This window comes from Salmo trutta, chromosome 1, assembly GCF_901001165.1.
Source record: "Salmo trutta chromosome 1, fSalTru1.1, whole genome shotgun sequence".
In the NCBI taxonomy this organism is placed as follows: Eukaryota; Metazoa; Chordata; class Actinopteri; order Salmoniformes; family Salmonidae; genus Salmo; species Salmo trutta.
Window position 1 is genome coordinate 62,790,542 of NC_042957.1, and position 20,145 is coordinate 62,810,686.

General features: G+C 44.2%; 1 protein-coding gene across 6 annotated transcripts in view; it reads left to right on the plus strand.

Moving 5' to 3' along the window:
- The window catches only part of LOC115204635 (uncharacterized), a 193,604-nt gene extending 176,689 nt beyond the window's left edge, over positions 1–16,915 (plus strand). For 5 of the 6 annotated variants that reach the window (XM_029770316.1, XM_029770343.1, XM_029770335.1 and 2 more), the window contains 27 exons: positions 1,876–2,214; positions 2,329–2,628; positions 2,797–3,111; positions 3,268–3,561; positions 3,698–3,997; positions 4,166–4,480; positions 4,637–4,930; positions 5,067–5,366; positions 5,533–5,847; positions 6,004–6,297; positions 6,434–6,733; positions 6,900–7,214; positions 7,371–7,664; positions 7,801–8,100; positions 8,269–8,583; positions 8,740–9,033; positions 9,170–9,469; positions 9,638–9,952; positions 10,109–10,402; positions 10,539–10,838; positions 11,007–11,321; positions 11,478–11,771; positions 11,910–12,236; positions 12,433–12,753; positions 15,552–15,839; positions 16,007–16,158; positions 16,528–16,915. In XM_029770316.1, the coding sequence (XP_029626176.1) occupies positions 1,876–2,214; positions 2,329–2,628; positions 2,797–3,111; positions 3,268–3,561; positions 3,698–3,997; positions 4,166–4,480; positions 4,637–4,930; positions 5,067–5,366; positions 5,533–5,847; positions 6,004–6,297; positions 6,434–6,733; positions 6,900–7,214; positions 7,371–7,664; positions 7,801–8,100; positions 8,269–8,583; positions 8,740–9,033; positions 9,170–9,469; positions 9,638–9,952; positions 10,109–10,402; positions 10,539–10,838; positions 11,007–11,321; positions 11,478–11,771; positions 11,910–12,236; positions 12,433–12,753; positions 15,552–15,839; positions 16,007–16,158; positions 16,528–16,536 (7,799 nt within the window). In that variant the 3' untranslated portion in view covers positions 16,537–16,915. The remainder of the gene's footprint in view (positions 1–1,875; positions 2,215–2,328; positions 2,629–2,796; positions 3,112–3,267; positions 3,562–3,697; positions 3,998–4,165; positions 4,481–4,636; positions 4,931–5,066; positions 5,367–5,532; positions 5,848–6,003; positions 6,298–6,433; positions 6,734–6,899; positions 7,215–7,370; positions 7,665–7,800; positions 8,101–8,268; positions 8,584–8,739; positions 9,034–9,169; positions 9,470–9,637; positions 9,953–10,108; positions 10,403–10,538; positions 10,839–11,006; positions 11,322–11,477; positions 11,772–11,909; positions 12,237–12,432; positions 12,754–15,551; positions 15,840–16,006; positions 16,159–16,527) is intronic. The other variant, XM_029770362.1, reaches the window with a different exon arrangement.
- Positions 16,916–20,145: the final 3,230 nt, after the last annotated feature.

The window sequence follows — 20,145 nt, forward strand, 5'->3', positions numbered from 1 at the left end:
CACATCTTCAGAGCTGAGGGAGATGTGGGTTAACTGCCTTGCTCAGGGGCAGAACAACAGATTTGTACCTTGTCAGCTCAGGGACTCGAACCAGCAACCTTTCGGTTACTGACCCAATGCTCTAACCACTAGGCTACCTGCCGCAACAGGTTAGGAGAATTAACGTAGCAGGTTAGGATAATTAGGTTAAGGTTAGGAAAGAGGTTAGGGTTAGCTAAAATGCAAAAATAAAGTTAACTTGACAAAAGCTGTATCCCTTCTAGCCATGACCGTAGTGTGGGAAGAGTAATGTGAAAGGAAGACATTTTGGTTTTGAAAGTTCCATAGTCTGTATGGATCCACATTCTGTATGGATCCATAGTCTGTATGGATCCACATTCTGTATGGATCCATAGTCTGTATGGATCCACATTCTGTATGGATCCATAGTCTGTATGGATCCACATTCAAACAAACAATCCATGTATACGTGGTAGAACTTTCAGTAGCAACATGAACAGATTCTAGCAAGATAAGAATGTACACATAGGCCTATTTTGTGTGTTGCAATTCTCTGCAAGAGGCATACTAGTGAGAGGGAATAAGCTAAATATATTATATATAACTTACATTATAACTGTATTATTATATAGGCCTAATAGTTATATTATATATAAGTATAGTTAATTACACAAGTCATTTCGTTGAAGTGTCAGCTAATACAAATAATAATTGCATCTAAATAGATGTCACAATTATTGTAAGTCATTTAAGTGAACAAATGTTTGCTTCTTATTTCAGGTGAAATGAAGAAACTGAGTTTGAAGTACTTGAAGAAGATGTAACTTTTCATACTTGCAATATATGAATGGATACAATATATGTAACTGTTCTTCTGCTTGTCTTTATTGTTGACTTTGTTTGAATAGTTCAACTGTAGAGGTTAGATTTGTAAATATTTCATTGTTTCTTTTTAAACTATTAAGATAATAAAAGTGTTTCTGAAGTGAACAGCAGTGTATTGTTCTTCCCTTAACATTTCTCCATTCATTAGAAAGAAAATGCAGCTAGAATGATGCATTATAATGTATTATAAACATTGAAGAAACACATTTCTTATTTGCGGTTACATTAGTAGAAGTGTTTTAAAAGTTATTTTAGAACTGTGTGGCTGTTGTGATGTGTGGATGAATCTACAGTAAGTAATCTACATCTTATTTTTGCTGGATGCTGTTTGCATACTGGGTTCTGCATGAACACATCTGGAATCAGTGGGCCTTGCTACACTTGGCATGCAAACTTTTCAGAAATAGCTTGATGGGTTGTCAAGACAATGAAAATATAACACCAAGTGGAAAGAAGTTACATAACAGAAGTAAATAAAATAACTCTTATGTAAATAGCTCGGAAACATGCAAAAGACAACTGATTTCCTTAAGCAGAACTAGACCTCACACCTGGCTTCTGATACACACGGTTGCTCAGCAACATGTTTCACTTCTGTTTTTTGGGATGCTTTTTTGGGACCAGGGTGTTACCCCACGCTTCTGCCTGCTGCATTCCCTGTTCGCTGAGGCATGTCCTGCTCTAACACCTGCGTTTCACAACCCTCCAACTCCACATCTGACCACTACCATTACCAGTTCTCAGGGCTCAGCCAGCCAGCTCCCTAATAGGTCCATAGCGCCATCTAGGCTATGTTAAAAGTCCTTACACTCAGCCCAGGCCTGGTTTTCATAGACTGGGTTACATTAAACTGCATAAAAAAAGGTATGAAGAATTTGATTAAAAGTTTACAATCTGACTTTGGTTTACATCTTGTTAATCACCAAATCGGGAAAAATTGTAAAGTCAAAAGTGGCCCTGAATTTTCCTCCTCCTTCCACTTTGTATTAGTGCAGCGGGTCATTCCTCCAAATATCACCCTGTATCCTCTCTGGGAGGAACTGGAGGGAGGATCGAAGGTGGGACTCCTCTGCATTCTGAGTGAATTCTACCCTGACAAGCTCAGTGTGGAGTGGCTGCTGGATGACAAGACTGTGACCACCTCTCCAGTCCAGCGGAAGCTGCAGAGTGTAGAAGGTGAGGAGAAAACGTTCAGCCTGAGCAGCCAGCTGGAGCTGGACCAGAGCCAATGGACTCAAGGGTCAGAGGTCACATGCAAGGCCATCCACAACGCAGCGCAAGGACCACCTCCAGGAACAACAGTCTCCAGGACAATTAGCATTTGCTCAGGTGGGTTTCAGTGACAGAACTGTGTATTAGGCCAGAGGATGGGTATAGAAAACTGTACAATTGAAAGACATAGTAACAATCTAAATCTGACTTCTTCATCTGTTTTCCTCTCAGCTTTTCCCTCGTCTACTACATCCCTCCACCTTGAGACCCCCAGGTTCAGGACAGTGATGACACAGACTGAGGTAACAGCTACATGTGTGGTCCACTCTGCGTATGATGCCAAAGTGTCCTGGCTTCTGGATGGAAAAGACCCAACCAGCAGGACCCCAGTGAACCAGGCCAGCAGCACAACTCAGAGCATCAGCAGTAACCTGACTCTTCCCTCAAGCCAATGGAAAACCCTGAACACAATAACATGCAGAGCTGAACATCGCTGCTTCAACACCACGCAGAGGACCAGCAATGTTAATGGTTAGAATGTATCTATTTTCTCATATACTCAGAGATACTGCAGCAGCAAAGCTGCCATGTCTTTCATCAAGTCTACCACATAAAATACATGTATAGTATATTGTCATTAAGTCAGATGAATATTCCTTTCTCCTTTTGATCCCTCTCCTCTGTGTGTGTGTTCTCCAGGACCTGCAGTGAGCAGCACTCCCACAGTTCTGATCAGGAGGTCTCTCCCAGACTTACTGGATGGAGACAGTGCTGTGCTGGAGTGTGCCATCACACAACTCTCCTCCAGTGACCTCTACGTCACCTTTCAGGCCAATGGGGTTGATTTCCCTGAGAAACAGTATGTAGATCTGCCTGCCTCCAAAGACCACCATTCACTCACCAGACGGTTCTCTATACCCACATCACACTGGAAGAAAGACAACACTTTCACCTGTAAAGTGAACCAAGGCTACTCCAACAGCTGGATGTCTAACTCCACAGGAACACTTTTTGGTGGGTCAACTTCTCTCGTCGTTACCTTATGATACCATTTCAATCTTTTATGTAATTAGGCCTACCAACATGAAATTAAGTTTCCATTGTTTGTTGTTTTGTCTTAATTTAGCACTCCATAGGTCTAAAATTGAAAAGTGTTTGTGTTGTTTCCAGGTGAACCGTCCATGGAACTCCTTCTAGTCCCCAATGAGGATCTGTCAGGCTCAGGGACCCAGAAACTCATGTGTTCTGGGCGGGGCTTCAACCCTCAGATCAAGTGGCTGTCTGGGTCTAAACAGAGGTCTGCAGCAGACAATGAGAGAAGGATGAGGGAAGACGGACATGTGGCAGTAACCAGTCATATCACAGTAACACAGCAGGAGTGGAATGAGGGGAAGGGCTTCATCTGTGAGGTCATAGACAAAGATCTTCAAAAAACTGTCAGGAAGAGCATCAGTTTATGCACAGGTAGTTTGTAAACTTATAGAAGCCCCTTACCTGTTTAAAGTGTTGCTTCAAAAGTCATAAATCATAACCTAATTACCTTGGAGTATAAAAAACTATTATTTGATTTTATCTCCACACTCATCTGTTTTGCTCTCAGCTTTTCCCTCGTCTACTCCATCCCTCCACCTTGAGACCCCCAGGTTCAGGACAGTGATGACACAGACTGAGGTAACAGCGACATGTGTGGTCCACTCTGCGTATGATGCCAAAGTGTCCTGGCTTCTGGATGGAAAAGACCCAACCAGCAGGACCCCAGTGAACCAGGCCAGCAGCACAACTCAGAGCATCAGCAGTAACCTGACTCTTCCCTCAAGCCAATGGAAAACCCTGAACACAATAACATGCAGAGCTGAACATCGCTGCTTCAACCCCACACAGACGACCAGCAATGTTAATGGTTAGAATGTATCTATTTTCTCATATACTCAGAGATACTGCAGCAGCAAAGCTGCCATGTCTTTCAACAAGTCTACCACATAAAATAAATGTATAGTATATTGTCATTAAGTCAGATGAATGTTCCTTTCTCCTTTTGATCCCTCTCCTCTGTGTGTGTGTTCTCCAGGACCTGCAGTGAGCAGCACTCCCACAGTTCTGATCAGGAGGTCTCTCCCAGACTTACTGGATGGAGACAGTGCTGTGCTGGAGTGTGCCATCACACAACTCTCCTCCAGTGACCTCTACGTCACCTTTCAGGCCAATGGGGTTGATTTCCCTGAGAAACAGTATGTAGATCTGCCTGCCTCCAAAGACCACCATTCACTCACCAGACGGTTCTCTATACCCACATCACACTGGAAGAAAGACAACACTTTCACCTGTAAAGTGAACCAAGGCTACTCCAACAGCTGGATGTCTAACTCCACAGGAACACTTTTTGGTGGGTGAACTTCTCTCGTCGTTACCTTATGATACCATTTCAATCTTTTATGTAATTAGGCCTACCAACATGAAATTAAGTTTCCATTGTTTGTTGTTTTGTCTTAATTTAGCACTCCATAGGTCTAAAATTGAAAAGCGTTTGTGTTGTTTATAGGTGAACCGTCCATGGAACTCCTTCTAGTCGCCAATGAGGATCTGTCAGGCTCAGGGACCCAGAAAATCATGTGTTCTGGGCGGGGCTTCAACCCTCAGATCAAGTGGCTGTCTGGGACTAAACAGAGGTCTGCAGCAGACAATGAGAGAAGGATAAGGGAAGACGGACATGTGGCAGTAACCAGTCATATCACAGTAACACAGCAGGAGTGGAATGAGGGGAAGGACTTCATCTGTGAGGTCATAGACAAAGATCTTCAGAAAACTGTCAGGAAGAGCACCAGTTTATGCACAGGTAGTTTGTAAACTTACAGAAGCCCCTTACCTGTTTAAAGTGTTGCTTCAAAAGTCATAAATCATAACCTAATTACCTTGGAGTATAAAAAACTATTATTTGATTTTATCTTCACACTCATCTGTTTTGCTCTCAGCTTTTCCCTCGTCTACTCCATCCCTCCACCTTGAGACCCCCAGGTTCAGGACAGTGATGACACAGACTGAGGTAACAGCGACATGTGTGGTCCACTCTGCGTATGATGCCAAAGTGTCCTGGCTTCTGGATGGAAAAGACCCAACCAGCAGGGCCCCAGTGAAACAGGCCAGCAGCACAACTCAGAGCATCAGCAGTAACCTGACTCTTCCCTCAAGCCAATGGAAAACCCTGAACACAATAACATGCAGAGCTGAACATCGCTGCTTCAACCCCACACAGACGACCAGCAATGTTAATGGTTAGAATGTATCTATTTTCTCATATACTCAGAGATACTGCAGCAGCAAAGCTGCCATGTCTTTCAACAAGTCTACCACATCAAATAAATGTATAGTATATTGTCATTAAGTCAGATGAATATTCCTTTCTCCTTTTGATCCCTCCTCTGTGTGTGTGTTCTCCAGGACCTGCAGTGAGCAGCACTCCCACAGTTCTGATCAGGAGAACTCTCCCAGACTTACTGGATGGAGACAGTGCTGTGCTGGAGTGTGCCATCACACAACTCTCCTCCAGTGACCTCTACGTCACCTTTCAGGCCAATGGGGTTGATTTCCCTGAGAAACAGTATGTAGATCTGCCTGCCTCCAAAGACCACCATTCACTCACCAGACGGTTCTCTATACCCACATCACACTGGAAGAAAGACAACACTTTCACCTGTAAAGTGAACCAAGGCTACTCCAACAGCTGGATGTCTAACTCCACAGGAACACTTTTTGGTGGGTGAACTTCTCTCGTCGTTACCTTATGATACCATTTCAATCTTTTATGTAATTAGGCCTACCAACATGAAATTAAGTTTCCATTGTTTGTTGTTTTGTCTTAATTTAGCACTCCATAGGTCTAAAATTGAAAAGCGTTTGTGTTGTTTATAGGTGAACCGTCCATGGAACTCCTTCTAGTCGCCAATGAGGATCTGTCAGGCTCAGGGACCCAGAAAATCATGTGTTCTGGGCGGGGCTTCAACCCTCAGATCAAGTGGCTGTCTGGGACTAAACAGAGGTCTGCAGCAGACAATGAGAGAAGGATAAGGGAAGACGGACATGTGGCAGTAACCAGTCATATCACAGTAACACAGCAGGAGTGGAATGAGGGGAAGGACTTCATCTGTGAGGTCATAGACAAAGATCTTCAGAAAACTGTCAGGAAGAGCACCAGTTTATGCACAGGTAGTTTGTAAACTTACAGAAGCCCCTTACCTGTTTAAAGTGTTGCTTCAAAAGTCATAAATCATAACCTAATTACCTTGGAGTATAAAAAACTATTATTTGATTTTATCTTCACACTCATCTGTTTTGCTCTCAGCTTTTCCCTCGTCTACTCCATCCCTCCACCTTGAGACCCCCAGGTTCAGGACAGTGATGACACAGACTGAGGTAACAGCGACATGTGTGGTCCACTCTGCGTATGATGCCAAAGTGTCCTGGCTTCTGGATGGAAAAGACCCAACCAGCAGGGCCCCAGTGAAACAGGCCAGCAGCACAACTCAGAGCATCAGCAGTAACCTGACTCTTCCCTCAAGCCAATGGAAAACCCTGAACACAATAACATGCAGAGCTGAACATCGCTGCTTCAACCCCACACAGACGACCAGCAATGTTAATGGTTAGAATGTATCTATTTTCTCATATACTCAGAGATACTGCAGCAGCAAAGCTGCCATGTCTTTCAACAAGTCTACCACATCAAATAAATGTATAGTATATTGTCATTAAGTCAGATGAATATTCCTTTCTCCTTTTGATCCCTCCTCTGTGTGTGTGTTCTCCAGGACCTGCAGTGAGCAGCACTCCCACAGTTCTGATCAGGAGAACTCTCCCAGACTTACTGGATGGAGACAGTGCTGTGCTGGAGTGTGCCATCACACAACTCTCCTCCAGTGACCTCTACGTCACCTTTCAGGCCAATGGGGTTGATTTCCCTGAGAAACAGTATGTAGATCTGCCTGCCTCCAAAGACCACCATTCACTCACCAGACGGTTCTCTATACCCACATCACACTGGAAGAAAGACAACACTTTCACCTGTAAAGTGAACCAAGGCTACTCGGACAGCTGGATGTCTAACTCCACAGGAACACTTTTTGGTGGGTCAACTTCTCTTGTCGTTACCTTATGATACCATTTCAATCTTTTATGTAATTAGGCCTACCAACATGAAATTAAGTTTCCATTGTTTGTTGTTTTGTCTTAATTTAGCACTCCATAGGTCTAAAATTGAAAAGTGTTTGTGTTGTTTCCAGGTGAACCGTCCATGGAACTCCTTCTAGTCCCCAATGAGGATCTGTCAGGCTCAGGGACCCAGAAACTCATGTGTTCTGGGCGGGGCTTCAACCCTCAGATCAAGTGGCTGTCTGGGTCTAAACAGAGGTCTGCAGCAGACAATGAGAGAAGGATGAGGGAAGACGGACATGTGGCAGTAACCAGTCATATCACAGTAACACAGCAGGAGTGGAATGAGGGGAAGGGCTTCATCTGTGAGGTCATAGACAAAGATCTTCAAAAAACTGTCAGGAAGAGCATCAGTTTATGCACAGGTAGTTTGTAAACTTACAGAAGCCCCTTACCTGTTTAAAGTGTTGCTTCAAAAGTCATAAATCATAACCTAATTACCTTGGAGTATAAAAAACTATTATTTGATTTTATCTACACACTCATCTGTTTTTCTCTCAGCTTTTCCCTCGTCTACTCCATCCCTCCACCTGGAGACCCCCAGGTTCAGGACAGTGATGACACAGACTGAGGTAACAGCGACATGTGTGGTCCACTCTGCGTATGATGCCAAAGTGTCCTGGCTTCTGGATGGAAAAGACCCAACCAGCAGGGCCCCAGTGAACCAGGCCAGCAGCACAACTCAGAGCATCAGCAGTAACCTGACTCTTCCCTCAAGCCAATGGAAAACCCTGAACACAATAACATGCAGAGCTGAACATCGCTGCTTCAACCCCACACAGACGACCAGCAATGTTAATGGTTAGAATGTATCTATTTTCTCATATACTCAGAGATACTGCAGCAGCAAAGCTGCCATGTCTTTCAACAAGTCTACCACATAAAATAAATTTATAGTATATTGTCATTAAGTCAGATGAATATTCCTTTCTCCTTTTGATCCCTCTCCTCTGTGTGTGTGTTCTCCAGGACCTGCAGTGAGCAGCACTCCCACAGTTCTGATCAGGAGGTCTCTCCCAGACTTACTGGATGGAGACAGTGCTGTGCTGGAGTGTGCCATCACACAACTCTCCTCCAGTGACCTCTACGTCACCTTTCAGGCCAATGGGGTTGATTTCCCTGAGAAACAGTATGTAGATCTGCCTGCCTCCAAAGACCACCATTCACTCACCAGACGGTTCTCTATACCCACATCACACTGGAAGAAAGACAACACTTTCACCTGTAAAGTGAACCAAGGCTACTCCAACAGCTGGATGTCTAACTCCACAGGAACACTTTTTGGTGGGTGAACTTCTCTCGTCGTTACCTTATGATACCATTTCAATCTTTTATGTAATTAGGCCTACCAACATGAAATTAAGTTTCCATTTTTTGTTGTTTTGTCTTAATTTAGCACTCCATAGGTCTAAAATTGAAAAGTGTTTGTGTTGTTTATAGGTGAACCGTCCATGGAACTCCTTCTAGTCGCCAATGAGGATCTGTCAGGCTCAGGGACCCAGAAACTCATGTGTTCTGGGCGGGGCTTCAACCCTCAGATCAAGTGGCTGTCTGGGTCTAAACAGAGGTCTGCAGCAGACAATGAGAGAAGGATAAGGGAAGACGGACATGTGGCAGTAACCAGTCATATCACAGTAACACAGCAGGAGTGGAATGAGGGGAAGGACTTCATCTGTGAGGTCATAGACAAAGATCTTCAGAAAACTGTCAGGAAGAGCACCAGTTTATGCACAGGTAGTTTGTAAACTTACAGAAGCCCCTTACCTGTTTAAAGTGTTGCTTCAAAAGTCATAAATCATAACCTAATTACCTTGGAGTATAAAAAACTATTATTTGATTTTATCTTCACACTTATCTGTTTTGCTCTCAGCTTTTCCCTCGTCTACTCCATCCCTCCACCTTGAGACCCCCAGGTTCAGGACAGTGATGACACAGACTGAGGTAACAGCTAATTGTGTGGTCCACTCTGCGTATGATGCCAAAGTGTCCTGGCTTCTGGATGGAAAAGACCCAACCAGCAGGACCCCAGTGAACCAGGCCAGCAGCACAACTCAGAGCATCAGCAGTAACCTGACTCTTCCCTCAAGCCAATGGAAAACCCTGAACACAATAACATGCAGAGCTGAACATCGCTGCTTCAACCCCACACAGAGGACCAGCAATGTTAATGGTTAGAATGTATCTATCTTCTCATATACTCAGAGATACTGCAGCAGCAAAGCTGCCATGTCTTTCAACAAGTCTACCACATAAAATAAATGTATAGTATATTGTCATTAAGTCAGATGATTTTTCTTTTCTCCTTTTGATCCCTCTCCTCTGTGTGTGTGTTCTCCAGGACCTGCAGTGAGCAGCACTCCCACAGTTCTGATCAGGAGGTCTCTCCCAGACTTACTGGATGGAGACAGTGCTGTGCTGGAGTGTGCCATCACACAACTCTCCTCCAGTGACCTCTACGTCACCTTTCAGGCCAATGGGGTTGATTTCCCTGAGAAACAGTATGTAGATCTGCCTGCCTCCAAAGACCACCATTCACTCACCAGACGGTTCTCTATACCCACATCACACTGGAAGAAAGACAACACTTTCACCTGTAAAGTGAACCAAGGCTACTCCAACAGCTGGATGTCTAACTCCACAGGAACACTTTTTGGTGGGTGAACTTCTCTCGTCGTTACCTTATGATACCATTTCAATCTTTTATGTAATTAGGCCTACCAACATGAAATTAAGTTTCCATTGTTTGTTGTTTTGTCTTAATTTAGCACTCCATAGGTCTAAAATTGAAAAGTGTTTGTGTTGTTTATAGGTGAACCGTCCATGGAACTCCTTCTAGTCGCCAATGAGGATCTGTCAGGCTCAGGGACCCAGAAACTCATGTGTTCTGGGCGGGGCTTCAACCCTCAGATCAAGTGGCTGTCTGGGTCTAAACAGAGGTCTGCAGCAGACAATGAGAGAAGGATAAGGGAAGACGGACATGTGGCAGTAACCAGTCATATCACAGTAACACAGCAGGAGTGGAATGAGGGGAAGGACTTCATCTGTGAGGTCATAGACAAAGATCTTCAGAAAACTGTCAGGAAGAGCACCAGTTTATGCACAGGTAGTTTGTAAACTTACAGAAGCCCCTTACCTGTTTAAAGTGTTGCTTCAAAAGTCATAAATCATAACCTAATTACCTTGGAGTATAAAAAACTATTATTTGATTTTATCTTCACACTCATCTGTTTTGCTCTCAGCTTTTCCCTCGTCTACTCCATCCCTCCACCTTGAGACCCCCAGGTTCAGGACAGTGATGACACAGACTGAGGTAACAGCTAATTGTGTGGTCCACTCTGCGTATGATGCCAAAGTGTCCTGGCTTCTGGATGGAAAAGACCCAACCAGCAGGACCCCAGTGAACCAGGCCAGCAGCACAACTCAGAGCATCAGCAGTAACCTGACTCTTCCCTCAAGCCAATGGAAAACCCTGAACACAATAACATGCAGAGCTGAACATCGCTGCTTCAACCCCACACAGAGGACCAGCAATGTTAATGGTTAGAATGTATCTATCTTCTCATATACTCAGAGATACTGCAGCAGCAAAGCTGCCATGTCTTTCAACAAGTCTACCACATAAAATAAATGTATAGTATATTGTCATTAAGTCAGATGAATATTCCTTTCTCCTTTTGATCCCTCTCCTCTGTGTGTGTGTTCTCCAGGACCTGCAGTGAGCAGCACTCCCACAGTTCTGATCAGGAGGTCTCTCCCAGACTTACTGGATGGAGACAGTGCTGTGCTGGAGTGTGCCATCACACAACTCTCCTCCAGTGACCTCTACGTCACCTTTCAGGCCAATGGGGTTGATTTCCCTGAGAAACAGTATGTTGATCTGCCTGCCTCCAAAGACCACCATTCACTCACCAGACGGTTCTCTATACCCACATCACACTGGAAGAAAGACAACACTTTCACCTGTAAAGTGAACCAAGGCTACTCCAACAGCTGGATGTCTAACTCCACAGGAACACTTTTTGGTGGGTCAACTTCTCTCGTCGTTACCTTATGATACCATTTCAATCTTTTATGTAATTAGGCCTACCAACATGAAATTAAGTTTCCATTGTTTGTTGTTTTGTCTTAATTTAGCACTCCATAGGTCTAAAATTGAAAAGTGTTTGTGTTGTTTCCAGGTGAACCGTCCATGGAACTCCTTCTAGTCCCCAATGAGGATCTGTCAGGCTCAGGGACCCAGAAACTCATGTGTTCTGGGCGGGGCTTCAACCCTCAGATCAAGTGGCTCTCTGTGTCTGCAGCAGCCTATGAGATTAGGATGGGGGACGACGAACGTGTGGCAGTGACCAGTCAAATCACAGTTACACAGCAGGAGTGGAACCAGGGGAAGAACTTCACCTGTGAGGTCATCGACAAGTATCTTCAGAAAGAGGACCTTCAGAAAGTCAGAAAGAGCATCAATATATGTGCAGGTAGTTTTTTGTATTATGACATATTCTATCCTTGAGCAGGGATATAGACCTATAGCCTGAACATCATTCAGTAATGTATGTATTCTTTAGAGCAATATCTGAACGTGGCTTAAAACACTCAATTCCCTTTCCTCTCAGTGACTCCAATATCGTCTCAGAAAGTGGGGGTGTACCTACAGGGACCCACTCTTCAGGAGCTGAGGACAGATGGACAGGTGCCTGTCACCTGCCTGCTGGTGGGTCTCAGCCTTGGGGACTTTTCAGTCAGTTGGAAGGTGGATGGGGTTGTGGCTTCTCAAGGTGGGGTCACACGGGCCCCAAAGGACCATTCCAATGGGACACAGACTGAGCAGATCATGTTTAATGTGCCTGCGAGGGATTGGCATGCACACAAACTTGTGTCTTGTGAGGTGAAGCACCGCTGCTCCAGCCAAGCCCAGGAGGAGCATATCACCAAATGCAGAGGTAGGCTAATTGAATACTCAATTGGTACACATAACCTAGAATGCTGATTTTGATACATACATACATCTTTGTGCATGCTATTATGTCGGTGCCTATCTGACATATTAATAAACAATATCTTTCTGTTACATTTTGTTGAATAGGCCCAAAATCAACTAACTTATCAGTTTCCTTTTCATTTGTTTTGTTCCTCCAGATCCCAAGCCACCCTCTATAAAGATAGTGAGACCATCAGATTCTGATCTATGGGGGTCAAATAATGCCACACTGCTTTGCTTGGTGTCTGGGTTCTTCCCCTCTGATGTAATAGTGAATTGGGAGAAGGCTGGCAGTCGTCTACCTTTTTCTCGCTACTCCAGTATCCCATCAGTCCTTTATGCAGGGAGCAGCACCTACTCCATGAACAGTAGACTCATCGTGCCCAGGTCCGAGTGGGATCACAACTCCAATTACTCCTGTGCTGTCAGACACGAGTCGTCCGAGAGACCTATCACCAGCACAATAGAGAATGTATTTGGTGAGTGGACTGTTGATTTGAACAGTGGCATGAATTAGATTGTAATAACATGTACTGATAAATAGTAATAATGTTGGTTGGTGGTTGATAATGTTGTCTAAAGACTTGGAGAGTATAGATGAGAACAATACCAGAGATATGCGGTTAGTGTGTCTCCCAATATATTTTAATTGTAGTGCACAATGCCCATTTTGTGCATCCCATGTCTATTTTGAGTTCTCTCTTTCATGCCCTGCAGTAGGTCGACAGATAGGCTATTCAATGCCCAAACACTTTGTCAAAAATAATGTCATCATGACAGAAATGAAGGCTAGGTCAGCAGACCACTCTTGAGATGCATTTAGAATTGACATCAGACCATTTCCTGTATTAATATTTTTATAAACACCTCAGAATAACATTTACTCAGTATATTCCTAAATTAGTCAAATGATCAATCCTGTTGGATTTGCTAACTAAAATCGTATTGGCTCGCTGGTTAAGTTTATCGAGCTGGCTAACCCAGCTAGCCAAGCTATATTGTTATGCTAGCTAGTACTGTAATTTGCTAATTGTTCTCACAAGCAAAACAATACAAGCAGATATTAATTATAACTCATACGTGTAAACATGTAAAAATGAATCTATTTGATTTGAGTGGTTAAAATGACGTACCGATATATCCTTTCTTCTCAGCAAGTTTTCAACTCAAAGGTTCCGAAGTTTTGGGGCCGAACTCACTTACGGTCGAGTGCCGCACGGGATAGAACGTACAGTCTAGACAGGACAGAAACATTGCAAATGCAAACCCTAGTGTCAATGATACAACACCACCACCACCAATAATAATCTATGTTGCTTGCAGCAAAGGAGCGGATTCCAGATTCACATACGACAAGGATCTCGAAAAAGTAGATATACTGTAGCTACAAAATCAGTTTTTCACAATTCCTGACATTTAATCCTAGTAAAAATTCCCTGTCTTAGGTCAGTTAGGATCGCCACTTTATTTTAAGAATGTGAAATGTCAGGATAAAAGTAGAGTGAATGATTTTTTTCAGCTTTTATTTCTTTCATCACATTCCCAGTGGGTCAGAAGTTTACATACACTCAATTAGAATTCAGTAGCATTGCCTTTAAATTGTTTAACGTGGGTCTAACATTCCGGGTAGCCTTCTACAAGCTTTGCACAATAAGTTGGGTGAATTTTGGCCCATTCCTCCTGACAGAGCTGGAGTTACGGAGTCAGGTTTGTAGGCCTCCTTGCTCGCACATGCTTTTTCAGTTCTGCCCACACATTTTCTATAGGATTGAGGTCAGGGCTTTGTGATGGCCACTCCAATACCTTGACTTTGTTGTCCTTAAGCCATTTTGCCACAACTTTGGAAGTACCCTTGGGGTCATTGTCCATTTGGAAGATCCATTTGCAACCAAGCTTTAACTTCCTGACTGACGTCTTGAGATGTTGCTTCAATGTATCCACATAATTTTCCTACCTCATGATGCCATCTTTTTTGTGAAGTGCACCAGTCCCTCCTGCAGCAAAGCACACCCACAACATGATGCTGCCACCCCCGTGCCTCACGGTTGGGATGGTGTTCTTCTGCTTGCAAGCCTCCCCCTTTTTCCTCCAAACATAAGGATGGTCATTATGGCCAAACAGTTCTATTTTTGCTTCACCAGACCAGACTACATTTCTCCAAAAAGTATGATCTTTGTCCCTATGTACAGTTGCAAACAGTAGTCTGGCTTTTTTATGGCGGTTTTGTAGCAGTGGCTTCTTTCTTGCTGAGCAGCCTTTCAGGTTATGTCAATATAGGACTCGTTTTATTGTGGATATAAGTACTTTTGTACCTGTTTCCTCCAGCATCTTCACAAGGTCCTTTGCTGTTGCTCTGGGATTGATTTGCACTTTTCGCACCAAAGTACGTTTATCTCTAGGAGACAGAACACGTCTCATTCCTGAGCGGTATGAGGGCTGCGTGGTCCCATGGTGTTTATACTTGCGTACTATTGTTTGTACAGCTGAACATGGTACCTTCAGGCATTTGGAAATTGCTCCCTAGGATGAACCAGACTTGTGGCGGTCTTCAATTGTTTTTCTGAGGTCTTGGCTGATTGGCCATGACATCATTTTCTGGAATTTTCCAAGCTGTTTAACGGCACAGTCAACTTAGTGTATGTAAACTTCTGACCCACTGAAATTGTTATACAGTGAGTTATAAGTGAAATAATCTGTCTGTTAACAATTGTTGGAAAAATTACTTGTGTCATGCACAAAGTAGATGTCCGAACCGACTTGCCAAAACTATAGTTTGTTAACAAGAAATGTGTGGAGTGGTTGAAAAACGAGTTTGAATGACTCCAACCTAAGTGTATGTAAACTTCCGACTTCAACTGTACATCCTTCATTCAGTCATCATCACTCATAAAAATCGAATAAAAGTTTATTGGTCACCTACACAGTTTTGTTGATGTTATCGCAGGTGCAGCGAAATGTTTATGTTTCTAGCTCCAACAATGCAGGAATATCAGGCAATACAATAATAATACACACATAATCAAAAAGTTAAAAATTAAAACATATTGAAATCTCCAATCTATCAAGTTTTCCCATGATCAAATACCATTACCCCAGTTCCTGTCCTGATCCAGCATCCATCCTCTACTCAGTTTCTCTCCCAGACTGTCAGTCATACAGCCCTCTCTCTCCCCTCCCAGTTTCTCTTCCAGACTATCAGTCATACGTCCCCCTCTGTCCCCAGTCTCATCCACTCCAGTCTCTCCTTCCATGACTCTCACTATCTCTCTCTCTCCAGGCTCAGTGACCCCCTCTGCACCAACAGCAACCCTGCTCCAGGGTCCCAGTGAGCTCGCCTGCCTGGTGCTTGGCTTCAGCTCTTCGGACATCAACATCACCTGGCTGCTGGACGACGTCACAGAGCTGTGGAACAACAACACTAGCACCACCTACAGGGCACCAGGAGGAAAGTTCGGCATCAGGAGCCACCTGAGCCTGGCACACCAGGACTGGACACCGGGGGCTGTTTACACCTGCAGGGTGACCCACACCACCCAGAATCTGGCCCTGAACATATCCAAACCAGGTGTCTGTCTGTCTGTTCACTCAATTCTGATACAATAACATTTTCCTGGTGCTAGCCTCTTTCTAGCCTCTTTCACCATTGTAATAGAGCATTACAGTTTGGATTCCAGGCAAGCCTGTTTCTGCAACACCTTCTCAATGAAAATCTCCTTTTTTCCTTTTGAGCAGAGCTCCTTGGGCTGGAGGGTGTCTTCTTTGACGAGAACAGGTCTGATCCCATTCTGGCGGACACTGCAGAGGAGAACTGGAACATGGCCTGCATCTTCCTGGTCCTCTTCCTCATCTCCCTCCTCTACAGCATCACAGTCACTCTGGTCAAGGTGAGAGGGAGGATATAACCACCTCGCAGGTTTTCACTGCCTGGCTTTGAAGTGCAAATATATGTTTGTGCGATTAGCGTAAAACAATAAATATAAGAATGCATTCTTATATCCCAGTGTGTCTTTACTGCGAATGTCATCCCACACAGAGGGTATTCAGATTATCTTCATGTTCAATATAAATGAAATTGGTCTACCAAGAGGCTATATGTTTTTGTTTTTTTGTATTTTGTATGTCACTGCAACCTCATTATCACACTTACTTGCATTTTATTGCTGGTTAAGCCACAGTTACATTTTGAATATAAAACATTACAAGGTTTTCACAACAACTTATACTTACTTACATTTTTCTTTTCTTTTTTTCAGACAAAATGATGACTTCAGGACACTTCCATATGACAGAACCCTAGGAGTTCAACTGGAAAGGAAACCATTTTATTTCAACCTTTTCCTATACAATCACAACACGTTTCTTTACAACATTGCATAGATTTAATTACTTACGGTTTCCTGTTGCAGGTTTAATGACAGGGAAGTGTTATTGTTTTTTTTCTCCACAAAGACAGACAATGTGGAGGCACGCTTACTTGCTCTCATCTCTTGTTAATGCATTATAGAATTTTTGAGCAGAGATAAAAATTGATGTTTAACCACTATTAAATAAAGCATGCCATTACTCTCTATGATGAAGTGTTTAGACACCAGTTATTGCTGAATTATCTGCTGATAATAAAACATTATTTCAAACAACCTACTTTGTCCTCCCTCTTGAGTGTTATTTGTAGTTTATCGATCACAGTCTTGTTGTGTGTGTGTATTTGGTGGGGGGATTCATCTTAGCCAGGGGAGGCGTATCTCTGTGAATCTTAATCACACAAAGCCTATTATTTGGCAGGGAATACTATTTGTAGATTAGCCTCCCCTGGTTTAGGTGACCCCCCAAACACACACGGACAAGCAGATTGGAGACAGCTTGTGTCAATTAAATACAATATCTTATTTCCCCCCTTTGCTGTCATGCACCTTGTTTCATCACTGTAACACCATTGTTGCCCACTAGAGGACGCCACAAGACTGTGGTGCATCTGACTGTGGGCTGGTACATTTCCCATGTGAAAGGCCAATCATGTGTGGCAATGGTCACTGGTCTGTATGCAGATGCTCACCAGTAGGAAATCAACTGGAAATATTAGCTGGCTGCATTCAGGGAAGGTCCCCATGAATACAGAGGAAGAGACAGTTATTCTCAAAATGTCTACATATGTCAGCAAGAATATCTGTTAGAGTGTGTGTGTGTGTATGTCTGGAGGGTTTGAAGGAATTCACATCTGGGAGGGAAGAGACTGAGTTCACCCAGCCTCCCAATTGGCTGGCTCTCGTGTAATCTGGCATTGTAAGTACTCTGATTGGCTCAGACCGCCGTGGCTGAGGACCAAAGCTGTGACACTGTTGCCGGGACAGAGTCACAACATGTTGCCAACTGACGTGCCAAGGGGCTGGCGACAGGGGAGAGGAGGGCACAATGCCCAGCAGGCTGCGCATCCAGCAGCATCTCCCTGTCTGATTAAACAGCATGATCATTACACAGGTGCACCTTGTGCTGCGGAAAACAAAAGGTCACTCTAAAACATGCAGTTTTGTCACACAATACAAGGCCACAGATGTCTCAAGTTTTGAGGGAGCATGCAGTTGGCCTGCTGACTACAGGAATGTCCACCAGAGCTGTTGCCAGCAGTCACAGGTTTAGAACTACTGAATTTATTTAAGCACCATAGATCAAAGTGGGACGAAACCCAAACACTGTTGTGCTCAAAATATCTTCATAAACAAAAAGGCACAGGGCGAACCCAAAGTGAAAAATATAAAGCAGGAGAGATTCCTCTCAGGAAAACAAGTAACATTTAGAATGACAGACAAAGACAAATGGCAGAGGGAGTATATATTCAGTGATAGAGTGGGGATTGAAACCAGTTGTGTGTAATGATGATGAGACATGCCCGGGGTTGATGAGTGAAGGGCGTTTGCCAGCAGTAGGTTTGGCAGCAGCTAGAAGGCCGGCGACGTCGAAAGCCTGAGCTGGACAGGAGGGGGAGCCAAAGCGAAGGCTGGTGTGACACTACACATCCGGCTTCTTCACCAGGGATATTGCCTGTGACCAGCCATTCGGACAGCTGATGAAACTGCACAAAAGAAGAATTTCGGCTCAAACCATCTCAGGGAAGCTCATTTGCGTGCTCGTTGTCCTCCCCAGGGTCTTGACCTGACTGCAGTTCGGCATCGTAACTGACTTCAATGGGCAAATTCTCACCTTCGATGGCCGCTGGCATGCTGGAGAAGTATGCTCTTCATGGATGAATCCAGGTTTCAACTATACCGGGCAGATGGCAGACAGTGTGTATGGTGCCTTGTGGGCGAGTGGTTTGCTGATGTCAACCTTGTGAACGGAGTTCTTCATGGAGGCGGTGGGGTTATGGTATGGGCAGGCATAAGCTACAGATGACGAACACAATTGCATTTTATCAATGGCAATTTGAATGCACAGAGATACTGTGATGAGATCCTGAGGCCCATTGTCGTGCCATTCATCTGGTGCCATCATCTCATGTTTCAGCGTGATAGTGCACAGTCAAATGTCCCAAGGATCTGTACGCTTTCTTTCATGGCCTGCACACTCAGACATGTCACCCACTGAGTATGTTTTGGATGCTCTAGATCAACGTGTACTACAGTATGTTCCAGTTCCCGCCAATATCCAGCAACTTCGCACAGCCATTGAAGAGGAGTGGGACAACATTCCACAGGCCACAATCAACAGCCTGATCAACTTTATGCGATAGACATGTGTCGCGCTGCATGAGTTAAATGGTGGTTGCACCAGATTCTGGCTGGTTTCCTGATCCAATCCCCTAGCTTTTTTGAAAGGTATTTGTGACGAACAGATGCATATCTGTATTCATATCTGTATTTAGTCATGTGAAATCCATAGATTAAGGCATAATACATTTATTTTAATTGAGTGATGTCCTTATATGTACTGTAACTCAGTAAAATCTTTGAAATTGTTGCATGTTGCTTTTATATTTTTGTTCAGTGTACATGCAAAAACACAGATATCACATCAAAACAACTAATTCTGACATCTCCCTGCAATAGAGCAAGCTGGGAAATATTATACACTTCTTGTCCTCCAAATTATCCTTCTTGCCTTCCAAATAATCATCAAAGTACCCTTTGTTCCACAAACAGTTCTTAGGATGTTAAAGATTCTAGGTAGAACTCTTTGCTTTTCAAACAATTGTCTTCCAAAAACAGTTATTCTGATCAAAACGGTTCTTGTGTAAGGGAGTGCGTAACTGGCAGCAGGGAAGTCAGGCGCAGGAGAGCAAAACTTGGTAATCAACGGAGCAGTTTCCGGTAACCAGAATCACAAACAAATGGGTACAAAACCCGTCGCGCACCAGAGAAAACGTGCACATGCACTTACAATAAACAATTCCGCACAAAGACATGGGGGGGAACAGAGGGTTAAAATACACAACATGTAATGAGGGAAATTTAGACCAGGTGTGTGAGAAGACAAGACAAAACAAATGAAAAATTAAAAGTGGATCGATGATGGCTAAACGACCGGCAACACTGACCACCGAGCGCCGCCCGAACAAGGACAGGAACCGACTTCGGCGGAAGTCGTGACAGTACCCCCCCTTGACGCATTGCTCCAGCAGCGCGCCGACACCGAACTCGGGGACGACCCGTACGGCGAGGCGCAGGGCGATCCGGACGGAGACGGGGGAACTCCTGCAGCATTGAAGGGTCCAGCACGTCCTCGACCGGAACCCAGCACCTGATGCCAAGGCGCAAGAACCGGCTGGTACCCCAGGACGCACTGGAAGGGGGAGAGGTTAGTGGAGGAGTGGTAGAGCGAGTTCTGTGCCATCTCGGCCCAGGTCACGAACGCCACCCACTCCCCCGGCTGGTCCTGGC